This window comes from Gopherus evgoodei, chromosome 11 (assembly GCF_007399415.2).
Source record: "Gopherus evgoodei ecotype Sinaloan lineage chromosome 11, rGopEvg1_v1.p, whole genome shotgun sequence".
NCBI classification, from domain to species: Eukaryota; Metazoa; Chordata; order Testudines; family Testudinidae; genus Gopherus; species Gopherus evgoodei.
The window spans coordinates 66,352,163-66,366,602 of record NC_044332.1 but is presented as its reverse complement, the minus strand read 5'-3'; the positions used below and the strand labels follow the sequence as shown (position 1 = coordinate 66,366,602).

Sequence of the window (14,440 nt, the reverse complement as noted above, 5' to 3'; positions counted from 1 at the left end):
GCACCGGATCGCTCCGGCACCGAGAAGACTCCTCGGCACCGACCCTCTCCGGCACTGGAATCAGAGCCAAGGCCGTCGAAGTCTGATACTCCGGCCAGGCAGACCCGGCTTGAGCGCCCGGCCTCGACATCGGCCGCGGCGCCGCCGGCACCGTCAGCACCGTTGACTCCGGGCCCGGCGGGTCCGTTGAGTCCGGTGCCGCCGAGCTCCCCCATGAGATCTGGGGTTGAGGTAGTGGTCCCATCCACACCGGAGACCTTCGCCTCGGCTCGGGACCTTATTGCCCTGACTGAGCCCACTCGGCTGCCACCCCCGGTACCTCCGGTGCGGGTTGTGTCCAGAGGCAAGCCCATGATGTCGGCGCCGCCCAGAGACAGTCGTTCGCCATCCAGGTCCCGACGTCTTGGGCGCTCCAGATCCCGACGCCGCTCGCAGTCCCGGCACCGCTCCCCTCAGCGGTACCGGTCGCACTCGCGGCAACGGTCGGCATCGAGGCGGTCGCGGTCAGGCTCCAGTCGGCGACACCGGCACCGCGACTCCAGGAGCAGGTCCCGACGCTACTCACCGCACCGGTCGACCTCCCGGCACCGAGCTGGTGGCAGGTCCCGGTCTCGGTCGACCTCCCGGCGCCGAGCTGGTGGTAGGTCCCGGTCGACCTCCCGGCGCCGAGCTGGTGGTAGGTCCCGTTCGACCTCCCGGCACCGAGCTGGTGGCAGGTCCCGGTACCGAAGCGGCGCCCGGTACCGATCAGGATCCCGGCACCGTGACAGATCCCGGTCCCGGCACCGATATGACTCCCGGCACCGGTCCCCGGCACCGAGACGATCCTCCGTGCCGGCCCGCGCAGACCCTTACCATCCGGGGTCGGCCCCACCGTAGCCCTCGAGACAGCCGTCCGTATCCTCCCAGACGGACAGCGGGTATGCGCTGGGCACCGACCGGCAGGCAGCGCTGTTCGGTGATCCGTCGCTGCAAGACCAAGGCCCACAACAGTGGGGATTCTGGACACCCTGGGCATACCATCAGGCCCAGGGCCCCCAGCAGCTCCCTGCTAGACCGGCGACTGCGGAGCGTAGGGCCCCTGAAGCCTCCTTGTCTCGCCCCCCTCCCTCCCCGGAAGGGGACGAAGGGTCCAAACAGCAGGACTCCGCTGCGGCTCCGGAGGCAGAGGCGAGGGCTGAGGAAGACCCTCAGTTAGACACTCTCGTGCCTGGGGTCTCATCATCCTCCTCCCCGGATGAGGCGGTGGCGGGTACCTCCTCCAACAGTCCCCCCCCGCTGGATCTCAGGGCGCACCAGGACCTCCTCAGGCGATTGGCTCAAAATCTGAGTCTGCAGGCAGAGGAGGTCTCGGAGATAGAGGATCCAATTGTCACCATCCTCTCTTCTGATGCTCCCAACAGGGTCGCCCTGCCCTTCATACGGACCATCCAGGCCAACGCCAATACTATCTGGCAGTCCCCGGCCTCCATCCCTCCGACAGCGAAAGGAGTCAAGAGAAAGTACATGGCCCCTTCTAGGGGATACGAATATCTACATGTTCACCCGACTCCCGGTTCACTGGTGGTGCAATCGGTGAACGATAGGGAGCGTCACGGCCAGGAGGCTCCGGCCCCCAAATCCAGAGAAGCCAGGCGGATGGACCTCCTTGGCCGTAAGGTGTATTCGGCTGGGGCGCTGCAGCTCAGGGTCTCTAACCAACAGGCCCTGCTGAGCAGATACGCCTTTAACTCCTGGGTGGCAGTGGACAAATTTAAGGAGCTGCTGCCACAGGATGCTCGCCAAGAGTTTACGGCCATCTTGGACGAAGGCAAGAAGGTCGCACGCACGGCCTTACAAGCCTCCTTGGACGCTGCGGACTCGGCTGCCCGTACCCTCGCGTCAGGAGTTACGATGCGTCGCATCTCCTGGCTGCAGGTTTCCGGCCTTCCGCCGGAGCTCCAGCATACTATACAGGACCTTCCTTTCGAAGGCCAGGGCCTGTTTTCTGATAAGACAGACCCCAGACTCAAGAGTCTAAAAGACAACCGGGTCATTATGCGGTCCCTCGGGATGCACACCCCCGTGACGCAGCGTAGACCCTTTAGGTCGCAACAACAGCAACAACGTAGGCCGTTTTCCCAGTTCCGCCAGCGGCAGGACCTTTACAGGCGCCGCGGCAGGAACGGCAGGCGCAGGCAGTCTGGGAACCAAGGGGGGCAGAACCAAGGCTCCTCAAAACCCCCGCCTGGTCCTAAGCCTTCATTTTGAAGGTGCGCCCGAGGGCGCGGTAACAGTTTCCCCTATGGATCCTTCCCCCCCATTTTCCAACCGCCTTTTGTTTTTCCTCCTGGCGTGGTCCCAAATAACATCGGACCGCTGGGTCTTAAGCATGGTGCAGACGGGATACCGCCTGCAGTTTGTTTCATTCCCTCCTTCCCGCCCTCCTTCTTCGTCCCTCTTCAGGGACCCCTCTCACGAGCAATTCCTTCGGCAGGAGGTGCAGACGCTCCTCAGCAAAGGAGCTATAGAGGCGGTTCCGGAAAACGAGAAAGGCAAGGGGTTTTATTCCCGCTACTTTCTGATCCCCAAGGCCAAGGGGGGCCTCAGGCCTATCCTCGACCTGCGAGAACTCAACAAATACCTCGTGAAGTTGAAGTTCCGCATGGTATCCCTGGGGACCATTATTCCATCCCTGGATCCGGGAGACTGGTACGCCGCCCTCGACATGCAGGACGCGTATTTCCACATTGCCATTTGGCCGCGCCACAGACGCTTTCTCCGCTTCGTTGTGGGGGCTCTTCATTATCAATTTGCAGTCCTCCCATTCGGCCTGTCCACGGCCCCGAGGGTGTTTACAAAATGCATGGCAGTTGTCGTGGCGCATCTTCGGCGCAACCGTGTCCACGTGTTCCCTTATCTGGACGACTGGTTGATTCGGGGCACGTCGGAACAGCAGGTCAACAGCCATGTCCGCATGATCACCGCCATATTTGCAAGTCTGGGCCTCTTGATAAACACAGACAAGTCCACTATGAGGCCCACGCAGAAGGTGGAATTTATCGGGGCCGTCCTGGATGCCACTGTGGGCAGGGCCTCGCTGCCTCTGCAACGGTTCCAGACCATGGCGGCGATCGTTCAACGTTTGCGGTCAGCTCCATTGACGTCAGTGAGGACATGTCTAACCCTGTTAGGCCACATGGCGGCGTGCACTTTTGTGACCGACTACGCTCGGCTCCACATGAGGCCTCTCCAGCTGTGGCTTATCAGTCATTACAGGCCGGCAAGGCAACCTTTAGACATGTTAGTCACAATCCCCCAGAAGGTCTTAGATTCTCTCGGCTGGTGGTTAGACCAGTCCGTATTATGTGCGGGTCTTCCCTTTCACCCCTCTCAGCCCTCGGTATCCCTGACAACGGATGCCTCAGATCTAGGCTGGGGGGCCCACCTAGGGACCCTGCGGACACAGGGCCTGTGGTCCCAGGAGGAGGTGGGGCTCCACATCAACATGCGGGAGTTGAGAGCGGTCCGCCTTGCTTGTCAAGCGTTTTGTCATCAGCTTCAGGGTCGTTGTGTCGCCGTGTTCACGGACAACACGACGACCATGTACTATATCAACAAGCAGGGAGGCACTAGGTCCTCCTCCCTGTGCCACGAGGCGATACGACTCTGGGACTTTTGCGTAGCCCACTCCATTCACCTCAGGGCTTCCTTCCTCCCTGGAGTACGGAACACTCTGGCAGATCAATTGAGCAGATCCTTCCTGTCACACGAGTGGTCCCTTCGCCCGGACGTCGCTCTCTCCATTTTCCGGAGGTGGGGTTATCCCCGGGTGGACCTCTTCGCGTCCAAAGGGAACAGGAAGTGCCAAGCGTTCTGCTCCTTTCAGGGCAGGGAGCCGGGGTCGATAGCGGATGCCTTCCTCATCCAGTGGTCAACCCACCTGTACTATGCATTTCCCCCGTTCCCTCTGGTCCACAAGGTCCTCCTGAAGGTGCGCAGGGACAGGGCTCTCGTGATCATGGTGGCCCCGGCATGGCCCAGGCAGCACTGGTACACCATGCTGCTGGACTTGGCCATAGCCGACCCAGTTCCCCTGCCCCTTCATCCGGACCTGATTACCCAGGACCACGGGACCCTCTGTCACCCAGACCTGCGGTCGCTGCACCTAGCGGCGTGGCTCCTGCGTGGCTGACTGGTTCCGAGCTGCGCTGCTCCACGCCTGTGAGAGAGGTGCTCTTGAGCAGCAGGAAACCGTCCACAAGAGCCACATATTCGGCGAAATGGAAGCGCTTCTCCTGTTGGTGCGTAGAGAGAAATCTCCGCCCTATGGAAGTTTCGGTAACCGAAATCTTAGACTACGTTTGGTCCCTCAAAGGGCAAGGTCTGGCCTTATCGTCGTTGCGAGTCCACCTAGCAGCTATCTCCACCTTTCACCCGGGTGCGGACGGTCGCTCCGTTTTTTCTCACCCGACGGTGTCGAGATTCCTTAAAGGGCTGGAACGTTTATTCCCTAACGTCCGTCCCCCTGCTCCAACCTGGGATCTTAACCTGGTGTTGTCCCGGCTCATGGGGCCCCCCTTTGAGCCGTTAGCTACTTGCTCCCTGCTCTACCTCTCTTGGAAAACTGCCTTTCTAGTGGCTATCACCTCAGCTAGACGGGTGTCGGAGCTCCGAGCTCTTGTGGTAGACCCCCCATATACGGTCTTCCACAAGGACAAGGTGCAGCTGAGACCACACCCTGCTTTTCTGCCCAAGGTGGTCTCAGCCTTCCACGTCAACCAAGAGATTTTCCTTCCGGTTTTTTTCCCAAAACCTCACTCCTCAGGCAGGGAGCAGCAGCTCCACTCGCTGGATGTCCGTAGGGCTCTCGCGTTCTACATAGAGAGGACTAAGCCCTTCCGAAAATCCCCCCAGCTTTTCGTGGCGGTAGCGGACCGTATGAAAGGGCTTCCTATCTCCTCCCAGAGGGTATCCTCTTGGGTTACGTCCTGTATCAGGACCTGTTATGACTTGGCCCATGTCCCTACGGGCCGTGTGACTGCGCATTCTACCAGGGCGCAGGCGTCGTCGCTAGCCTTCCTCGCCCGTGTGCCCATCCAGGAAATCTGTCGGGCAGCGACCTGGTCATCGGTCCACACCTTTGCTTCCCACTACGCCCTGGTCCAGCAGTCGAGGGAGGATGCGGCCTTCGGAACTGCAGTGCTCCGTGCCGCGACTTCTCACTCCGACCCCACCGCCTAGGTATGGCTTGGGAGTCACCTACCTGGAATGGATGTGAGCAATCACTCGAAGAAGAAAAGACGGTTACTCACCTTTGTAACTGTTGTTCTTCGAGATGTGTTGCTCACATCCATTCCACACCCGCCCTCCTTCCCCACTGTCGGAGTAGCCGGCAAGAAGGAACTGAGGAGCGGGCGGGCCGGCAGGGGTATATATAGAGCGCCATGGCGGCGCCACTCTAGGGGGCGACCTGCCGGCCCACTGGAGTTGCTAGGGTAAAAAAGTTTCCGACGAACGTGCACGCGCGGCGCGCACACCTACCTGGAATGGATGTGAGCAACACATCTCGAAGAACAACAGTTACAAAGGTGAGTAACCGTCTTTTTTCCTGATACTGGCTAAGTATGGAAAAATACTAAGCTTGCTTTTCCCTGTGTTTAACATTTAGTTGCATTACCAGCCTCAAGCATTCAAACATCATGAATCAGGCCCCTCCAGAACATGAGATTTTTTTAAAAATGTCACGAATTTTAAGCCAATGGGGTAGGGTATTACCTTTCTGGTCTTGGAGCCTTTAAGGTTCATGTTTTCAAGCTTCTCTGCAACCATGAGGGCTAGGGCTAAAAATGTGCATTTTTGAGAGAGAGAGCTGACTCGCACATAGTCAACTGACTCTGAATGCTGGGGCTTTAAGAAAAACACCAAACATTACAAACCTGGCAGTAAAATCAGAAGCGTTGACAATACATCTTTTGATCTGTTTTTCCTGTATTTTCACTGCCCGTAGTACTTGTGGATCTTCATTTTTAATGTTTTAAAAGATTTATAAATCACTTTTTAAAAACTACTGTTACATGAGACATTCTGCAACTGGATTTGCCTCTCCCTGCAGCAAACAAATGACAAAAATAGCCCCATTAAAAGTGCTTCATATCCTGGTTCCAGTAGTTCTTTTGTCACTTCTCTGAAGTACTCTTAGGTCTTTGTTATACATAAAAGTTGTACTGCTTCATTATACGAATATAGTTTTAGTATAGCCCCACAGTGTAGTATATTTGTGCTTATACCGGTATAACTGTTCCCACACAGAAAGGAGAATAAGCTATTCTGATATAATGCGTCTTTGTATTGGTATAACTACATCCACACTAGGGGTTGTACAGGTATAACTATATCATTTAAAAAAATCACCCCACCTAATAGTTACACTGCTACAAAGCTTTATAGACGTGGCCTCAGTGATCCTGCATGGTGCAGTAGAACCTCAGTTATGAACACCTTGGGAATGGAGGTTGTTTGTAACTCTGAACAAAAGGTTATGTTTCTTTCAAAAGGTTACAACTGAACATTGACTTAATACAGCTTTGAAACTTTACCGTGCAGAAGAAAAATGCTGCTTTTAACCATATGAATTTATATGAAACAAGGACAGTTTCCTTACCTCGTTAAATCTTTTTTTAAACTTTCCCTTTATTTGTTTTAGTAGTTTAACACAGTGCTGTACTGTACAGTATTTGCTTTTATTGGTCTCTTCTGCTGATGATTGCATACCTCAGGTTCTAAATGAGGGGTGTGGTTGACTGGTCAGTTAATAACTCTGTAACTCTGAGATTCTACTGTATTTAGTGCACTTCTCTCCAACTAGTATTTAATTGTATGAAACATTCTTTAACTTAGCTACAATATGGCATTGATTAATTCTGGTTGATAGAATGCTGGGAAATTTTTTCCTGCATGCTTTTTTTCTTAAAATAGAATCTGTTTCCCCCTCCTATGTGACTGGCTAAAGGAGCAATAATTAAGTAGATAGTAATTAAATTTAATTATCCAGTTAAGACATAATTCCCGGTCACTGAAGCTGTCTGTTTAATTATAGGTTTTTTTCATTTAAACAGGCATCTGTTTTGGTTTTGGCCATCTTTTCAAATGTCCTTAAAATGGCAAATTGAACAAATTATGCCTTTTGTGAAATATTCATGTGTAATATTAGAAAAAAGAAAGAAGAGGGAGAAAGAAAAGAGGTGCTCTAGGAAGCCTTTTAGGTCTAACTTGGTCAGGGTGTACAAACCTAATTGCAGAAACAGAATTCAAAGCTACATTGCATGGATGGAGGAGGTGGGCTGTTGAACGTGAGATTGCTCATTATCCATTTAGAAAATAAAACCATTTATTTAGGGGAAGTTCTTGACAATCTCTGAATTCGTTTACTATCTTGCAGGAGGTTTATAAACCCCAGAGAAAATACAAACGTCAAGCTGGAGCAGAAGAGCTGCTGGATGAGGAGTCTAAGGTTCACGCCACACTTTTGGAATATGGCAGGTTAGTGGGTCTCATCAGTCTTAACTGTTCACTTATCCTGATGTGGTTCAAATACTTTATTTTGTATAAGCCTAGCAACCTAGGTTTTTTTTTTTGGTTTGGAACCCTTTTATTTTCATGCAGACTGCTCAGGTTTAAAGAGATGTTTGGTTTCACATTTTTAAGTTTACTTAAACTATAAACACTTTGGGGCAAGGGCTGTCTTGTTGATATGTACAGTGCCTAACACAGTGGAGATTCATTCCCTGAGTGAGGTCTGTTAGCACCACTACCATATAAATAATGATAGTTTATTGTACATGGTTGATCTCTGCATGTAAAAAGAATGGTCTAGATTCCTGACGCTTCTGACTGGGTTGAGACTTTCAGCTGTGATCTTTAACCAGTGTTGGCTTTCAGGAAGTGATTTCTGGAAGTCTGAAAGAAAGGGGATTGAAGTGCGGTGGGGTTATGGTTTGTTTTGAAATGGTGAGGATATGGTTAGTACCTCAGGAGACTGAATTGTGGCTATAGCACTGATGCTGCCTGTGCTATGCGAACAAACTTCCAGATGAAGAGACACAAAGCTAACTGAAAATAAAAATTTGCAAATATCTGTTGCCTTTTTGAAATCTTTCCAGTTTCTTATGAAATAAATTGGAGGTGGAGTAGGGGGAGAAACGTGTTCAGTATTTTGGAAGAAGGAACTGGGGTTACTAATACTTTGTTTCCAACTTCTATTTCTAATATTTTCTTAGCTTAATAATACTTAAGCCTCCCTTACTAGTTGACTTTTCCACTGTGATCTCTTTCTAAGTTCTTCAGCTAGTATTGAGTTTTATATCTTATATCTTCCTTCCTTGTATCTTTTTTCATCCCTTCTCCCCTACCTTAGATTTACTGACTCTTTACTGTGAGTATTTTCCTTTTTGTTCCTTTTGACTTTTATTTTAAGGCAGCAACGGTGCCCTGAGTTGGAGCATGCTTTGTAGCGTTTCCTCTCATTCTGTGTATTTCACAATGGCAGCATGGACTAACTAATAACATTTTCTTTCCTGCTCATTGACAATAAGAGTGGAATAAAAACTGCAGTATGTTCTTAACACAAGTTTTGAGGTATATTTGGAATGCAAATATGAGAAGACTCTCCTTTCACTCAGCACACATGCTTGCACCTTTGAATGCTATACATAAGCTAACCAAAGAACATTATTTTTCAATGGATTTCAATATAGATATAAGGAGGTTGGCGTGGAAAAATAAGTATTTGCCGTTGAGTGTAAGTAATTCTAATGGGATCTCTGGATCTGTTCAGAGCACTACTCTACTCTAACATCACAATCTCTCTGGTGCTTCAAGAAATAAGAAGATGCCTGTTGTGTACAGGAACTCCTCACTTAAAGTCATGCTGGTTAACTCTTTGTTTCAAGGTTAAGTTGCTGATCAATTAGGGAACATGATTGTTTAAAGTTGTGAAATGCCACAGGACTCTTTGCTGCTTCCTTCTAACGTCCTTTAGCAGCTGCCTGTTTTGTCCACTGCTTGCAGGAAGAGCAGCCTGTTGCAGCTAGCTGGTGGGTGGTTGGAACCAGGGTGGACCAACAGCCCCCCATCAGCTCCCCACTCCCTAAGTTCCCTGTGCAGCAGCTGTCCCTCCCACCACTATGTGCTGCTCCTGCCCTTTGCCTTGGAGCTGCTCCCATAGACGCTTGCTGTACAGGGGAAAGGGGGAGGCTAATGTCAAGGTGTCTCTTCCTGCACCCTGCTTACCCCATCTTCCATAGAGCAGGGGGAACAGACCATGGATGGAGGGAGGTTCTAGGCAGTAGCTGCCATCTCTGGTCTCGGCAAACTGATTAACAAGGTAGTGTACTTAAGCCTGAAGTCAGCTTCTTAAAGGGGAAATACCCATTTTCTCTCTCACACGGGGTGTCTCTCTCTGTCTGCCCTCCCTCCTTTCCTGCTGCCTTGTAGAGTGTTAACCCTTGAGGGCTCAGTCAATTGCTAGTTCATTTAGCAGTAAGGCATTCCCTGGGAAATATCCCACCCTCTGACTCCTCCACCTCAACGAAGCTTCGCAATCATCATCACTATGTTCCAGTATTTAATAGTTTGTTTAAAACTTACACTGTGCGTGTGTGTATATGTATGTGTGTATATATAGTCTTTTGTCTGGTGGGAAAAAATTCTCTGGCGCCTAACCCCTTCATTAATTCTTATGGGGAAGTTGGATTCGCTTAACATAGTTTCACTTAGTCGCATTTTTCAGGAACATAACTACAACGTTAAGTGAGGAGTTCCTGTATATAGTAGCTAATAATTCTGTAACAAATCTAACATTTACAGAAACTGTGCACCATAATCTTGAAATGACACAGCTGCACATTTGTGACTGAAAATGAGTAAATGTTCCTTAGCTACTGTGTTGAGAAATCTTGCAATATGCTTTGAAACAACAAGTCAGTGGGAGTTTGTCCAAAGGCTGCAGAATTTTGCTGATATCTAATTGAAATATTCCCATGAAGCTACCATTTTAAAAAATACCTTCTTTAATGAATAAAATTGCTGGCTTCTCCCTGAAGTTTTTGTTCCTTTGGAAAACTTCGTATTTTAAAAGGGCAATTTTTTTTATTTAGTTTTTGGGTGGAATTAATTATTAGTTTTTAATTACTTGTGACTTGTAGCCACTTCATAATGAATTTTGTTTTTACTTTTCTAAAGAAAAATGTTACAGTTGGGAGTGGTTCTATTGCATTCCATTAAACATCTGTCTCTGCTACACTCCAATTTACTATTGGAAAATATTCTTTGCAATGATCTAAGCTAGACTTCTTTTTAATGAAATACTAGTTTCTGCACCAGTTGGTGGCACTCTGCTGGGAATGATTTTGACTTGTGTGCTAGTAGATTGTTCCTCTCCTCTCCTCCCCCCCCCCCCCACCCTGCTGTTAGGACTGCCCATTTAAATCCTGAGATAGTTCTGGTTTAGATCAGCAGATTTGACTCCAGCAGGCAAGAGTAAAAAAATTTGAGGAACATAAAATTCTGGGTAGTGGCCTTCCTTTTTCAAATTAAAGGAAGGTTTTGGTGTTCTTCCAAGCCCACTACATTTAAGAATCTGAATGGACAGTTTGAAAGATGGAGTAAACCAAGGAAACTTTAATCTTGTGGATGATCAGTAATGATTTTGGCTTAAATGTTGCAGAACATTTGGAGGCATGATCAGGATACACCTAAAGAAAGAGGAACCAAACTGATGGAAAGAACAGAAAGCTGCAGCACAAGGAGGTTTAAACTAGGACTTGAGATAAAAGGGCAAGTACTGAGAGAGCAAATAAAAATAGAGATGGACAGGTGTTGAAGGATAAAAAGGTCTTGTAGTGAAAATGAGGTTTTTGTTAGATTCAGTCGTGAATTGAGAACTCATGAAACGATGTGCTTAAAATACAAGGTTTGTTAAAAAAGCTCATGTACACGTTCACTGAGCTTCAGTAGGAAATTAAAGGAGACTAGAGGCATGAAGTTTGCAGGGTAGTGGGCATGACTGGAAATTTGTTAGACTGATCATTTGAGCTGATATTAGCCCCCTTAATTATTACAGTATGTATAGCATGCTGTTAGGAACTGAGGAAATTTAGTCTGATTTATAAAAAATGAAGGGAACTTGAAGAAAACTAGGAATATTGCAGAGTTGTAATGGATTAAGTATGGATATCTTGCATAACACATAACAGGAATATGTTATGAGACTCCTGACTGGAGAGAACCATTTTTGATATGGCACAATAAGCAACAAATGAGGACATGTGATATGTACAGAATTATGATTACAGAGAAAATCTGAAATTCTGGCATAAACTGCGTTGCATTTGATCAGAGAAGAAAGTTTGTGTGATCATAAGTCTGCATTGAACCTGCCAGCCAAAAGTGGTGGTAGTCAGAGAGAGGAGAAAGATTAAATATATAATAAAAGGTGAGGAAAGTAGAAAGCAGAAATCAGAGTTTAATAGACTAAGGATGATTCCAAAACTTAAGTGCTAGTGAAGGAGCAAACATTATAAAGTTTAGACTGGTATTATTAGGTATAATGTAGGATGATGTAAAGTAAAATAAAATAAACAGCCGTACTTAAGGAATGAGACACATTCTACAAAGTGGTAACCTTAAATGTTGTAACTGCCATAATAGTATAGTATTGGAATGGACCATTGATCCCATTCCAACAAATACATATCAGACATAGTACAGTAATTGGATCAGGCTTTCGCATGCAATACCTGAGTCCAAACTAATTTGGGTGTAAATTCTAGTTCCCACCAGCATCTTGCACACTAAGTGGCCCTTGGACCCTGCTGAAGCACATTAAGGGTATGTCTGCACTACGGGATTATTCCAATTTTACAGAAACTGGTTTTTTAAAACAGATTGTATAAAGTCAAGTGCACGCGGCCACAGTAAGCACATTAATTCGGCGGTGTGTGTCCATGTGCCGATGCTAGTGTCGATTTTCCGGAGCGTTGCACTGTAGGTAGCTATCCCATAGCTATCCTATAGTTCCCACAATCTCCCCCGCCCCTTGGAATTCTGGGTTGAGATCCCAGTGCCTGATGGGGCAAAAAAACATTGTCGCAGGTGGTTCTGGGTACAGCCTCACCCCTCCCTCCGTGAAAGCAGCAGACAACCATTTCACGCCTTTTTTCCTGGGTGAACTGTGCAAATGCCATAGCACAGCAAGCATGTATCCTGCTTAGCTCAAGACCCCAATTGTGGATGTTGTAAACACCTCGCGGATTCTCGTGCAGTTTATGCTGAACCAGGACCTGCAAAACCAGGCGAGGAGGCGGTGGCTACGGCAGCGCGGCGACGAGAGCGATGAGGACATGGACACAGAATTATCTCAAACCGTGGGCCCCTGCACTTTGGAGATCCTGCTGGTAATGGGGCAGGTTCTAGCCATTGAATACCGATTTTGGGCCCGGGAAACAAGCACAGACTTGTGGGACCGCGTAGTTTTGCAGGTTTGGGACAACTCCCAGTGGCTGCAAAACTTTTGCATGCGTAAGGGCACTTTCATGGAACTTTGACTTGCTTTCCCCTGCTCTGAAACACCAGAATACCAAGATGAGAGCAGCCCTCACAGTTGAGAAGCGAGTGGCAATAGCCCTTTGGAAGTTTGCAACGCCAGACAGCTACCGGTCAGTCGGGAATCAGTTTGGAGTGGGCAAATCTGTGGGGGCTGCTGTGATGCAAGTAGGCAAAGTTATCATTAAGCTGCAGCTATGAAAGGTAGTGACTCTGGGAAATGTGCAGGTCATAGTGGATGGCTTTGCTGCAGTGGGATTCCCTAACTGTGGTGGGGCGATAGATGGAACCCATATCCCTATCTTGGCACCAGGGCACCCAGTACGTAAACCACAGGGGGTACTTTTCAATGGTGCTGCAAGCACTGGTGGACCTTAAGGGACGTTTCACCAACATCCACGTGGGATGGCCGGGAAGGGTTCATGATGCTTGCGTCTTCAGGAACACTACTCAGTTTAAACGGCTCCAGCAAGGGAGTTACTTCCCAGACCAGAAAATAACAGTTGGGGATGTTGAAATGCCTGTAGTTATCCTGGGGGACCCAGCCTACCCCTTGATGCCATGGCTCATGAAGCCATACACAGGCAGCCTGGACAGTAGTCAGGAGTTGTTAAACTACAGGCTGAGCAAGTGCAGAATGGTGGTAGAATGTGCATTTGGCCGTTTAAAGGCGCTCTGGCGCACATTACTGACTTGCTCTGACCTCAGCCAAATCAATGTCCCCATTGTTATTGCTGCTTGCTGTGTGCTCCACAATTTGTGTGAGAGTAAGGGGAAGACCTTTATGGCGGGGTGGGAGGCTGAGGCAAATCACTGGCTGCTGATTACGCACAGCCAGACACCAGGGCGATTAGAAGAGCACACCACGAAGCGGTGTGCATCAGAGAAGCTTTGAAAACGAGTTTCATCACGGGCCAGGGTACAGTCTAACTGCTGGGTTTGTTTCCCCTTGATGAACCCCGCCCCTTGATTGACTCATTCCCTGTAAGCAACTCACCTTCCCGCTTCGATTACAGCTTGCTTTCTAAGGAAATAAAGTCACTATCATTTAAAAATCATGTATTCTTTTGATTAATTCATTATAAAAAGAGGGAGAGAACTGACAAGGTAGCCCAGGTGTGGTTTGGGAGGAGAATAGGATGGAAGGAAAAGGCCACTAAAAAAACTTCAAAGTAATGACAGCCTTTTGGTTGGGCTGTCCACGGGGGTGGAGTGGGCGGGTGAACGAAGCCTTCCCCCACGCATTCTTACACGTCTGGGTGAGGAGGATATGGAACATGGTGAGGGTGGTTACACAGGGGCTGCAGTGGCACTCTGTAATCCTGCTGCTGTTCCTGAAGGTCCACCAGACATCGGAGGATGTCAGTTTGATCAGGCAGCAGCCCCAGCGTTGCATCCCGCCACCACTGATCTTCTAGCCTACACCTCTGATCTTCCTGCCGTCACCTCTCATCTCGAGCATCCCTCCTGTCCTCACGTTGGTCCCTCCTGTCCTCACGTTCACTGGCATCTTTCCTGTAATTTGATACCACGTCCTTCCACTCGTTCACATGAGCTCTTTCATTGCAGGTCACTTCCATGATTTCCGAGAACATTTCGTCTCGCATCTTTTTTTATTCCGCTGCCTTATCTGAGATAGCTTTTGGGATGGAGTAGGGAGGCTTGAAAAATTTGCAGCTGCATGAGGGAGGGGAAAAAAGGGAGAAAAGTATTTAAAAAGATACATTTTACAGAACAATGCTTATACCCTTTCACAGTGAACAACACTATTCACTTTACATAGCTCATGTGATTTCACTACAAGGTCACATTTTGCATCTTAATATTGAGTGCCTGCGGCTCTGGTGTTAGAGATCTC

The 14,440-nt window shown here is 48.8% G+C and overlaps 1 protein-coding gene across 2 annotated transcripts in view; it reads left to right on the top strand.

The window, feature by feature from the left end:
* CCDC93 (coiled-coil domain containing 93) overlaps positions 1 to 14,440 on the top strand; it is a 110,488-nt gene that overhangs the window by 29,137 nt on the left and 66,911 nt on the right. Inside the window, exons 7-8 of one of the 2 annotated variants that reach the window (XM_030579391.1) lie at positions 7,421 to 7,521; positions 8,396 to 8,413. In XM_030579391.1, coding sequence (XP_030435251.1) covers positions 7,421 to 7,521; positions 8,396 to 8,413 — 119 coding nt within the window. The remainder of the gene's footprint in view (positions 1 to 7,420; positions 7,522 to 8,395; positions 8,414 to 14,440) is intronic. The other variant, XM_030579392.1, reaches the window with a different exon arrangement.